At 43.6% G+C, this 13,398-nt stretch overlaps 1 protein-coding gene across 1 annotated transcript in view; it reads left to right on the forward strand.

The window, feature by feature from the left end:
* GUCY1A1 (guanylate cyclase 1 soluble subunit alpha 1) overlaps nt 1-13,398 on the forward strand; it is a 545,497-nt gene that overhangs the window by 343,292 nt on the left and 188,807 nt on the right. The window contains exon 5 of the mRNA XM_069631322.1: nt 124-836. Coding sequence (XP_069487423.1) covers nt 124-836 — 713 coding nt within the window. The remainder of the gene's footprint in view (nt 1-123; nt 837-13,398) is intronic.

Here is a 13,398-nt window from a genome sequence, read left to right on the forward strand (position 1 = left end):
TTTCAATTGTCCAGTTGAAATCTTTCTCCTTTTTCTGAAGCTGATGTAATTATGCCTTCTCTAATTGTGCTGAATGTTTGCCTTGTTTTTGGACTGTGTTATCATGTGCCTCTGTATTTTCAGGAGTGCCCGTGGAAATGGTGAAGGACACTCTAGGGGAAGAGCTCTTCAACATGTGCTATGAAGAAGACCAACATGTCTTGGAAGTTGTCGGGGGCAGCTTGAAGGATTTCCTGAACAGTTTTACTACGCACTTAAAGCAGAGTGGCCAAGGGCGGGGCGCGGAGGAGGGAGGCACGCTCGACGATGCTTCCATACTTTGTCTGGAAAAGGACCAGGACTTCCTAAATGTGTACTACTTTTTCCCAAAGAAAACAACAGCATTGATCTTCCCCGGCATTATCAAAGCAGCAGCGCACCTGCTGTACCAGACTGAAGTGGAAGTGAGGTGGGTGCCATCTTGCTTCCAGAACGACGGCGGCGGCGAATTTATTAACCAGCCCTACTTGCTCTATTCGGTGCACATGAAGAACTCGAAGCCTTCCTTGTCCCCCTGCAAGCCGCAGTCCTCGGTTGTGATCCCCGTCTCCTTGTTCTGCAAGACCTTCCCTTTCCATTTCATGTTCGACAAGGACATGGCGGTGCTGCAGATCGGCAATGGCATCAAAAGGCTCTTGAACAAGAGAGACTTTCCCGGAAAGACTGGCTTTGAAGAGTTTTTCGAAATCCTTTCACCCAAAATAGGCTGCACGTTTAGTGGGATCATGACGATGCTAAATATGCAATTTACCGTCAGAGTGAAGAGATGGGAGAACCCCGCTGAGCCTTCTTCAAAGGTGAGAAACGCCTGCCTGCACAGTAATTGGCCTCCTAGCTTGTATTATCTCTTTAGCTTGCTTTGGAAATATGATAAAGTGCTTAGCCACTGTCCAGGTGCATTGCTCAACTTTACATCTATTCACCATAACAAAGTAGATACATCAGCTGTGAAGTACTGCTTGAAAGGAATCACGTGGCGAGTCTAAGAGCTCGCTTCCCAAAACATGTCTTCAAGTGTTGGAAAAATAAAACTGCACACACATGTTCACGTGTGTTAATTCTCAAAAAGAAAGCTGCATGGGTAAATTCATGCTTTCAGTTTTATGCCCGGGCACAATGTGTGAAGGGTACAGAGGGAGTGGGGGACGCACTGTAACTGCACCCCTTATTCTGATAAAGCACTCCAAGATGCCCTCTTCCCGAAGCAGTTGACCCTGCACGTGGCGCTATGTGTGGAGGGAAAGTGCATTGTAGAAGGGGGTCTTTATAGAACTCTCCATGCAGTGCCCCGTACAGCAATGCACATATCCTTCTATCATGTGTTGACATTACCAACCCTGCAGTAGACCAATCACTGCCAATCCAGTACCCAACTGGATGGAAACTGGCCCCCAATCCTACACCCAAGTGTTCTTGGTCAATGCATATGTGAGTCTGCTAGGGTGTTCACGGCACTTGCATATGCACGGCTGTGCGTGCTGCAAGTCCCTTGCGCATGAAGCCCATCCTCCTCTTGCAGACAAGTCCCATTAGTGGATCATAGGGATTCCAAACAGGACATGCATGGAGAAAAATGCAACGAACAACGTGCTCCTGTGTCATGATCTCAAATTGAACTTAGGACCCACATGCACCTGTGTACATTCACCGAAGGAAAGCCTTAGGAACCCTAAGGGTGTCATTCCGACCCTGGCGGTAAGGGGTTAACGGTGCTGGTAAAGGTGCCGGAGATGTCAACCCCTTACCGCCTCATTACGAGTTCTGCTTGCGGGACCCGCTAAGGATGCCTGGTAAAACCAGGCTTCCTTAGCGGGTCCCGCGAGCAGACCAGGGCGCTAACAACCGGCACGTTATTAACGGGCCCATTGTTAGCACCCTCCCCATTCCCATTGAGCCCTATGGGGGCTGAAATGGGAATGGGGATGGGCTCCTTGAATGAGGATTGGCCCGGTAATTCCTCATTCAAGGAACCCGGACCCAGTACCCTGTAAGGGGTAGCCATGCCGCTAATAGAGGCATGGTTACCTCCTACCTCGTAATGACCCCCTAAAATGCATTTTAAAAGCGGTTTTATCACAAAACAGGATAAACATACCATACCATTTTTAAGCCAGAAATGTATGCATCAATCCTATTTTATCTACATCGGGTAGATGTGGCAGTGGCTGTGAATAGTATAGAAACGCGTACAGTTAAGATAGGTAATTACCCTGAAAATAAATTGGCTTGCTTATGCAGACGATTTGCTGTTGTTGGACAATACCCCAAAGGGTTGACAGTCTAAACTCGATATGCTGGGCAAATATGAGAACATTCTGAGTATCAATATTGGCAAGACCAAAATAGTGGCATTTATGGGTAAAGTAAAAACCAAAAAAATCGAATTGAATGAGATGGAACATTAATGAAAATGATGTAGAAATTGTAGACGGCTATAAATATCTGGGTGTCTATATTGGTAAGAAGCTAACATGGACCACACAAAGGGAGGAAAACAAGACAAAGGACCTCATTATGACTTTTGAGGTATCCATTGGCGCTAATTGCGCCATTGCTGCCTCCAAAATCGGGTCCGGGTTCCCTGAATGGGGAATTACCGGGCCATTCCGAGTTTGGAGGGCCCGATAATTCCTCCTTCAGGGAACCCGGGCCCGGACCTTCCCCATTCCCATTTGAGCCCCCATAGGGCTCAATGGAAATGGGTGCGGGAGCTAACAACTGGCCGATTACGACCGGCCTGTTGTTAGCTCCCTGGTCCCCTCACGGGACCCGCTCTGGACGTCTGGTAAAACCAGACCTCCACATCGGGTCCCGCGAGGGGACCTCGTAATATTGCGGAATGGGTTTAACAGCACCGCCACCATTAGCGGCGCCCGTTAACCCATTCCGCAATACTTGTAATGAGGCCCAAAGTGCATGAAAATGACCCATACATTGTGTCATTTTATTGGGAACCAAGGTGGTTGTTCTGTCAAGACCATTCTGTTATTATATACAGCTAAGATCATACCTTGCATGTTACATGGAGTTGAAGTTTGGGGAACAAAACACATAGTGCCGCTGAACAAGCTTGAGTCAAAAATCCTGTGCGTCTTATTTAGAATGCCTAAAACACTCCGAATAGAATTTCTACTATTAGAATTTGACATGATGCGATTATCGGACATAGTGAAGTACAAATTAACCATGAGCTACGAGAATATGAGAACATTGAAAAATGGCGCTGTACTGATTGATGTATTTCAGGAATACAAAAATTTGAAAGTTTTGGAGAGCTTGGAAAAATGTGTGCTAAACATAATAAATGGTTAAAAGAATTCGAACAAGAACACATAAAACACACCCCAACCATCCTAAAAAGATGGATAAAGAAAAAGATACGCTTCCTGGGGGAAGGAAAATGATTTTCGTTAGTCAACAATTGTTATTAGTGGTGTTTTTAATTCAAAACTTGCTAAAGCGAAACATGGCCCCAAAATACATTGCGGCCTATCCTAACACTGCCACAGTAATGCAGTACCTTCTCTTAAAGTTTAATGTCTCAGAAGTTCTAGAGATTATAACGCTAAACTGGGCATAACAGAGCAGATCGATGGTGCAGACTATGTGGTGAGTTTGTAACTGAATCTGCAGAACACATAATGTGCCACTGCAATAGTTTAAATATTATGAGAGTGATGCGCATGAAAGCATATAACAACATGATAGATTGTGATGACATAAATGCGATGTGGAACAGTCTGTTGGAGGTTAATGACATGAATCACATATACCAAATGTTCACATTTTATGTATTGCGCTTGGTTGTGTTAAGAAACCTATCAGAAGGTATTTTTAATTTATTTATTTATTTATTTATTTATTTAGTAATTAGATAGTAATTCTGTTAAAAAAACATTATTTAATTTAAGATTCCTAGTAAGCATGAGAAGGAGAATGGCATAGGACATCATAGCATCGGAACAAGGGTGTACTATGGGCCATTGTTACTGAACACATTGTTTTAAATATATTGAGTCCTCCATATTTGAGCACAATCAATTAGGAGGAAGAAATGGATATGTTATGTCTCCCTCAACTATCTTCTTAAGGGTCATGTCAAAATTGAAAACACTCGATGTATTTTGAAATAAGAAATTAAATTACACTTTCAATATTTTTCTTTTAGGGTGAGAAATTATCAGCACATGCACACATCAGCTGTGAGTTATCAATTTACACTTTGAATTTGCAGGGAAGATGTAGAATTATCGAATTGAATATTGCGTTTTCCTCACAATGGGCCTGAGTATAGGTTTGGTGGTATATCAGCAGTAAATCTCCCAAGATACCACCAAATGCAATTACTGTTACTGCCACTTGGTCTGGTGGTATTTCCGCTGGATTACCAGTGGTGATGGATGTGTAAATTCCTGTTTATTTGGAGTCCATAGGAGTCAATGTGACATTTTGGCCGAATTCCGTCATGCGGTAATTCTCCTGCAGTATTTTCACCGAAATCTGTCAGACAGTTTGTAGATTTACCGCCAGCTCATAGCTGGTTAATTTTAATGTTAAAGGTAATTGTACCGTGCACTATCACCACCGGAGTGGTCCCCTGACGCTCTGGCGGCTCTGAAAAAGGGAAGGGGGTGTGAGTTAGTGGGAACAAGCGGGAAATGTGCAAGAGAGCAGTGATGTGCGGTTGGCAGCCTCAAAACGGTTAACACCGTTCGCTGGGCTTGGGGTGCTTTCTGGTCGGTAGCCGCCGTGCGCTGTTGTACGGGTCTATGTGTGGTTTGTTTGTTGTTGCAATGTTGTAAGGTTTGTGCAGTTCGTTGTGCTATAGGGTTGTGGTTGTGTTTGGTTTGTGTTTGAGAGGTGTATGCAGAGGGGTGAAATTGTTAGTTGTGAACCCTCCAACCTTCTGCCAAACTTGTAGCTGGGTGGTGTGGTAATGAGGCGGTATATGGTAATACTGCTGCATTTTACCCTCAATGACCAACTTCTAAGGAGACCCACTGTTTATTTAATCATTTCTGCTGTACCATATGCAATATTGTATTCAAGACAGCTTTGTGTGAGTGTTTGTGCTTGTAATGTGCATGGGATATGTGAGTTATTATCACTTCTACAGTTGACAGTACGTAAGCGTTATTCTCTGTCCAGTGTATATTATTTAAATATGAACAGTGTTGGGTATGGTCTGCTATTGATCAAACGTAATCACCTTTCTAAAATCCTCTTTGTTCACTAGCTTTGGCACTTCATGATTCCTGGAACTTGTGGCCATGGGTAGGTCAAAGAAAGGCATTGCACATTGCTGAATCATGCAACGCTGTCAGCAAGTAGAGGCCTAAATAGTACAACATAAATGAAAGAGATGGGCTGGACTCAAATAATTGCTGAGCAGGGAGGCTGATAAAGTGGTCCTAAAAATGCCACGTAGCCATGAATTCCAGCCAAAGACCGAATTGATGTGCTAGGTGTGAAGCATCCTGGGCCCTGTTAATGTAATGTGGTTCAGTGAGAAGAAATGTACAGCCAACGCCAGCAGTATCAGCCATTTCCAATGATATGTGTGATCTGCATCTGGCTTCAGCTAAATATCTGTAATATCTGAGTATACTGCAATCTTTCACGGGGAGGAACGACCTGGATTTACCCCATCCCCATTTGTTTTCACGTAATATATAAAAACAAAAATAATAATTCCCTCTTTTTGTGAACTATCCCGTAGGCGTAGTTCTGGGCAGCATTTTAAAGAGTGACGAACGATAGTGTGAGTTTCATAAACCAATACATCCTCACATTTAAGCCCTCTAAATTGACAATCAGGGGATGGTATTCCGTGGGTTTTCCCGCATTTATATATTCCTTTCAAAGACCCATGAACTCAAATGGTAATTCTTTTATGCATTAAAAAGCAGAATGTGTATTCTTGAATTAGACAGAGTGTTTCTTGTGGCCATCTCCTGTAATCAGCAGAGAAATGGCAGAGGGCTATTGAGATGCATTGATGCTCTACTGAGTCGAGTATCATTCAGCACCTGAGCAGCCATTTAAACAGCTCTCAGGCCACTAGGATATTCTATTCCACTAAGTTTAAGGATACCTATGTCTCCATTCCCAACCACTGTTGGTGCACCCAATACAATGAAGAGAGCAAATGCCCTGTCAAGATGGGATCTCTTACTGTAAAACAGGAGATGAGGTCACATTTCCGGGAGAGTGGTGCAAGGGTGTTCCTTAACAACAAAGAAACCTTTCTGTGATTTGAGGCATGCATAACCACGGAAAAGACAATAGATCCTTAACATGGTATCATTACAAAAGAGGAGCCTGAAACTCACAGACCCTTTTATCTTGACTACCTAAATAAGGTCAACCTGAGGACTACAAAAATATTAGCTATGTATTTTCAGGACCAGACTGAGGAGTTGTTCTGCCTGACATAAAATGTGATTTCCAGTTGGAATGCCTACCTGCTAGGAGGTGTTTGGATTGACTGCTTTTAGAAGTCACCGAAGAAAGAAGCCGGTTATCACACATTAGTTTTCTTTCAACCCTAAAATCAGTTCTTCCGGCTTGGGCTTGTGTTTACTGAACCTGTACTTTCTGCAAAGAGGAGAACATAAGCTCCGAGTATGGACAATGCCTACTCAGGTCCTAGAAAACTTGTTGATCAACACTTCACATAGAACTCACTTGGCTGACATTTTCTAGAAATCTGACCAGAGCAAGTTAACCATCCACCTGCTGAAGATGCTCAGTGCCGGCCTACGTTCATCACAGGCATCTCCTGCCAGCTCATTCTGACCTCCTGGAGCCTTCTATAGCCAATATATGTGACCATTAGCCAAAATCACTTCAGAAAACGATGGGCCTGATTTACAAACATGTTTTAACATGGGAAAGTCCAATTGAAAATTGTTTTGTAAATCAGGCCCTATATCTGCAAGATAAGACTGCTTCAATCTAGTAAATTCTACATCCTTATACCATTCAATTCAATTTATTAGCTTTATTTAACACGTGTGATTAAATTCATTGCATAAAATGTAACCATAAGAACAGTCAAAACAAAGTGCATGTTAGTATATAGAAACCAATCACTGTGACAGAAGTGTAATGGTTAATTGAGAGGCCACCCTAAAAACTGGAAATTCCTTCCCTTCTAAAGCCAGGTGTCACGCAATAAACTGTTTAAGGTCAGTTCTTTATTCAGCCCTATTTCCGACTTATATAATGCTCCTAGGGTCCCTCTCCCTGAGCTACCTATTAGCCAAGAACCAGGCCGGTGTACAGGAAATATATTTGTATTTATTTGAAAAATAGATTATGGAGATCACACTAAAACCACACACCCCACCTTCTTTGGGGCGTACAATTAAACTTCGTATTACACAAAAAATAAACAGACTTTGGTTAAGAAAAACACAAATAACAATTGTTTTTCTTTATTCCAGTTTCAGTCAAGAAATAATCAACACTGGTCAGTGAACAAAATACATTTACATATGCAGTGCTGTGATACCAGTTTGGGGTACAGATTTGTACAAATGCAGAGGGATTTAGCCGTGATTTGGGACCTTTGGATTTTCAGACCCCCCCGGCCACTTAAAGGCATGTGATGCGGAAGCTGGACAGAAGGATTACGATGATTTTGAGGAATAATGGATCACAGAAGCCCCTCTACTTAAAGGCCTGTGTTGGGGAAGCTGGACAGAAAGAGTGGGATGATGTCGAGGAATTTTGGATTTCAGACCTCCCTCCATTTAAAAGCCTGTGCTGGGGAAGCTGGACAGAAAAAATTGGGATGATTTCGGAATTTTGGATTTCAGACCTTCCTCCACTTAAAGGCTTGTGTGTGGGAAGCCAGACTAATATGATTACCGAATTAAACCGATGGGCCACAGCGCACCCTGTGGTGTTCGGCCAAATGGGGAATTCATTAAATTAATATTTTTAGTTAAATAGACTAAGGATCAGTTTTGCCTCCCACCCCGCCCACTATAAAGTGAAAGGATTTAAGGTAAGCATACTCCCCCACCTTTTGATTTCAAATGGCTCAATTCTACTTACATTTAAAACCTCTGTTTAAAGTTCAGGATAGCCAGCTGCATTTCAGGACCCTCTAGGAAGAAAGGGCAGGAGTCTGGTCACTCCACTCTCAAGGATGTCTGCCAGCTCTTCACCATAGGGCCCAGTCAGGTTTAGGACTCCCTAGCAATAGACAGCTCCACCCAGATGCAATTTCATCAATCTCCTTGTGTGTTTCCTTGCAGCTGTCAGATGGTAATCTTTTGCAGCTCTCCCCTTCTCTCCTATTACAATCACCTTATATACTAGTGATGACACCATCAAGATATAAATGTTGGGCCATACCCTGCAAGTTTTCCTGTGCCTTTGATTGATCAAGGAGTCTAGAACAGAAATATTGCAACTCCCCTTCGAAATTCCTTTTTATTTTCTCATATGTCAACTTTAGCCAAAAAGTAGCTATGTAGCAAAACATTGTGATTTACTAGTAACTATCATAATGTATATAGTTTCCCATTTAGCTAATCATGGGAAATTGAATAAAATGATGGCCGGGCCTGGGCCATGGTGCATGAGTGTTTAGAAATGTTCTTCTGTTTTTACAAAAAGTATAATAGTTATGCACATGCATATTACTTTCCACATACCCAATTATACCCTCCACCATCAAGCCAATTCCAAAATTTCAGAGCAGCCAGAAACACATTTTAGCTTGCCATTACATTTCCCTAAGTCGCAGGTGGACACATTTTATTTCAACAAATCGCCTTGAAATTATCTAAAAAATGAAACATGCATACATGCAGTGTAACTTGTGCTTGCTGAGAAAATGCAACAATTGTGATAGTCTATTTGGACTAATGGGGAATCGTCATATGTCTGCAAATGTTCTCTCCTTTCTTCCAGACATTTGCCATTCTGTTGTTTGAATTTGATAGGCTGCCAGTTGGAAAATTCTTGGGAGGCCTTGGCAACATAGAGATCCCCCACTTCAGATAATGAGCTAGGTCAGATGATGACCCTGTGAGGTCACGAGGCACTGCTGACATCTGGCATCCTGTCCTTTTATCTGTAGTGGACCACTATTTCAATCTGAAAAGCTTCTATGTTCATGTATCTTTTTCAGAGTTACTGCTTTCCTTGATTGCAGCCCCTCCCAGATTCCAGTCACTCACTGGCTAGGGCATTTGGCCTGCCAGAACTCTGTCTCAGAGACAGCAGACCTGGGGAAACTTTGTTTTCAATACCCTTCATGCAGGCTACATTTTATGGCAGTTTAAATAGTTGGGAAGCACAAACCGGGCTTGCAGTGGGGGGGAGCCATTTGCAAATTCTGCCCATTGATCCATTGGTTGGTTTATGAGGTGGGGCAGTGTAGGGGAGGCCTTATGTTGTACCATGGACCTTGTACAACATCAGGCTTCACAATGAGGTAAGTACCACCCACTGGTCACAGCCAGATAAGGCTCTCCTTACCAACAAACCGTCTTGGATCCGGAACATCTTGGAAAACATCATCAACACCCGGAGATCCTGTTTACTCGTACCAGCCAACTCTGTTAGAGCAAACCTCACGTGGGCTTCGACGTGTTGATAGAATTGTCCAATGACCTGGTCCTCTTTCTGTGCAATGATAAAATCTGCATGGGGGGAAATGCACTTCACTGGGCAGTCAAAGACCACAGGGTTACTCCCCAGTCGGGACCAGGCTTTATTATTAATTAGGTCCAAATTGATTGCAAATCGGTTGAGAATGTCACATTCCATATTAAAGGCAGAAGGGACATCTCTCACGACCCAATAATTATGCTCTAATCGTTTGTTGCCAATGGACATTTTTAACATACACCTGCTAGCCATTTGTCCCATTTGTCAATCAATTTAAATACAGGAATGGTCTGATATTTTGGCCGTTTCCTGAATAATTCTTCACTAATGAAGCTCCTTCCATTATTCAGGAATATTCTGGCAAGCTCCGGTTCCTCCCCCTCATTTAACTGAATGGAAAAAAACAACTGTTTGCCCTTTTTCTGAATGTCCGTCATAGTTTGAGTGGGCTCTTCCTTGTCAAGTTTCATTGGACTCAAGGTTTCTTCTGATTTTGGACATGTGTAAAATTTCAATTTATCCCCTCTCAGTGCGGACTGCCACTTAAAACTGGGAGGAAGGTTGATTTTCAAGAAAGGAGACGGGTTCCTCCCATCACTAGTTTCTTATCCCACAGGAATGACAGTGATGTCTGGGACTTGGTTATTTTTTTAATTAAATTCTCCTTTTCTCAGAAAGTCAATCAATTAAATGACAGGTACTATTCATGCCTGCATAATTGGCACTACCTTTAAATTTTATAGGCCGGTTATTCTCGGTCCGGAGGACCTTGTTTACACAGTCGATCGGAAGTGATAACCTCATCAAGAGATTGTTCCCCAGTAAACAAGGTGTGCACTCTGGAATCACGTCTATCACCAGATGTTTTAATAGATGTCGCTCAATTTGAATTTACAATTCTGCAGTCCATTCAACTGACCTGTCATACCTGTCAGAAATTTGGAGTTGGACGGGACATGATGTGAAGGGAATTTGGTGGCCTTCCCCCTGTCCTGATTCTAGGTGGCCATAGGCCTTTTTGGACACGAGGGTGGCTTGGGATCTAGTATCCACCGGAGCTGATCATTCACACTGACACTGCACCTTTACTGGTGCATACAATCTGCCTTCTTTATCCTCCATGGTGCAAAGAAAGTGTGAGTTATTTGACATCCCGGGGGTCATTTTCTTAATATTGAACTCCAACACCATGTGGTCTTGGGTGATTTTCTGTTTCAAACAGCTTGACTCTGTAAAGAAAATGTTACAACTAACAATGGGCAGATTTGGGATATCCTCTTTCTCCTACAATTCTTTGCTGTCCCCACTTTTCCTGGGGCAGTTCTCAGAACCTGTTTGGGGAAAGGACCCCTCAGTTTCTATTCTATATGGCTCACATTTCTAGGGTTGAATAGTTTCTTGATCTAGATCAGTTTCCATACACCCCAGTCCAATTCACGTTCCCTTGGGATCCATTTTTCATTGGGAGGGATACCACAATTTCTGAAAGAGATTACCTTACTTGAATCCTCATGGGATTCTTCTCTTTCAAAGTGGATGATCCGGAGTTCCATCACAAAGTGGGTTGTTCTTTGGCCTCTCCTACATACCCTTTGCTCTTTGAGTTCTAATATTTTGTGGGTAGAAGAGTCACTTTCAGGCTGAGCGGTTTCTAGGGGTTCTGTCTGGGTGAGAAATAAAGCTCCCTCTATGGCTTGGCCTCTCCCCTCCACCCTGGCCACCTCCTCAGGAACCTGTGGTTTGACAGATGTTTCCTTCCATCATCCCCCCGCCCCTGGGCATCAGCCCTGAGTGGTGGGGCATTCTGGGAAGCAGGGTTAGGTTGCGAGTTGGACTGAGCCCTCAGAATGTGCCCCAGGTAGTCGGTCAGTTGCTGGACCTGGCGCTCTAACTGTGAGACCTTTTCTAGGTTGTAGGGAGGTCTCCAGTCATACCTGCTGCACGGATTAGCTTGGGTACTGGAAGATTCCTCCATAATTTTCCATCCTGACTCTTCCTTCTCCCGGGTTCAATGTTCAAATTGGGAGGTGGAGTGATACTTCTTTCCTGAGGCAAGTTTGGAGGGATGTTTCCCGGGGCAGTACCGATTGCCCCCAACCACTTGGGCCTGGGGAGTGCATACATACCCCAGAATTAGTTTGGTACCCATGTACTGTAAGGAACTCATGGTGATGTGATATATGATAGTTTATTTATATAGCACCTGTACACAATGGGCCTCATTACGACCCTGGCGGAGTGGGTTTACGCCAGCGTTATTCGCGGCGGACCCGTCCGCCCTACTACGAGATTCAGTAGCGCCATGGAGCGTTTTCCGCCTGGTTTTTCCGGGCGGAGAAATCCATGGCGCTACGGGACCTTGTCGTTAATTACGCCACCGTATTTTGAGGTGGCGTAATTAACGCCTTCCCCACTCCCATTATACCCTATGGGGCAAAAATGGGAATGGGGAAGGGTAAAATGGGGGATGGGGATTTACCGCCCCGCCAAGGTCGGAATGGGGCGGAAAATCCGCCAACCCCCATGGCGCTATCGGCAGCTTTCCGCCGTGCTCCAAGGTGCATTTTGCACCGCGATTTCCGCCAGGGTCGTAATGAGGGCCAATGTGTTTCAAAGTGCTTCAAGGCAAGGGAGGGAACAAGGGAAAATACAATGACATTCTTACAGTAAGGATGTGAAATTAAATATCATACTCGGCCTGACAACATTTCAGATAGTGCAAGAGCTAAAACATAGATAGGGGGAGAGTGGGAAGGAAATGGAAACAGACAGGCAACATTAAAGTCAGACACAAGTGATCACAGTTCAAGGGTGTTTATTAAACTGTAAAATGCAGTGTGGAACAATTCCTAACCTAAAGCTAAATCTAAGATGTGAACAAGCTTCAACCATCAAATGAAAAAAAGGCAGTCCTTGCCGTGTTTTTTCAAAGAAAAAAGTCCCTATAGCAAAAGAAACTGATTGCCAAATCCTTACAACTAATTTCTGAAAGAATGTGGGATAGGGGTTTCAATAAAGGAAGAAGTGTTCACAAATAATAAGTCAGGATGTGATTGCCATGGGTCTCCCTACCCCATGTTTTGCGCATGGGACAAATTGGATCTCCTGAGCACAGCAAGCACTCGAGCTTTCCCAGCATGAGCTGACAGTTCTGTATAAAATATCAAGTTCTTCGATGGTTAAGTCTCTTCAGATAAAAAGTCTCTTGCCTTCGAGGACCTGATGTATTCAACAACAAAGCAAACAAACAAAGAGCTTTCCAAATGGACTTTGGATGATGACTTTTCACCCCTGGATCTCCCTCTTTCGGGCTTGGAACCAAATGCTAAGGGGGACAATCCACTTCCCGCGGTCCTACAAAGCTTCTTGTATTCACGAATCTTAATGTCTTTTCAAACAATTCACTGAGGACATCCCTCGGTCTGGTTCACTCCTGTCAACACACTGTTCATGGAACTTCAGGCTTCACCCCTTCTTGTTAGCATCCCTCCACCGGGTCCACCCTTGCCAACCTTTGCAACACACTGTTCATGTGCTAATTTCACCAATCGGGATTCATTTCCCTTAGCTTCACAAACATCTGTCGGTCAAAGCTTTTCGACTGTGCCGCAGAATTTGCAAGACCCTTATATGACTACTTCAATCTCTTTTCGTCTTTTCCCAAGGTCTTCTGGTTATGGCAGTTTCTACCATTGGGTAATCGCAGAGAGTTTCCTGCTTGAGCACTCC

Source organism: Ambystoma mexicanum, chromosome 6q, assembly GCF_040938575.1.
Source record: "Ambystoma mexicanum isolate Mex_15411 chromosome 6q, UKY_AmexF1_1, whole genome shotgun sequence".
NCBI classification, from domain to species: Eukaryota; Metazoa; Chordata; class Amphibia; order Caudata; family Ambystomatidae; genus Ambystoma; species Ambystoma mexicanum.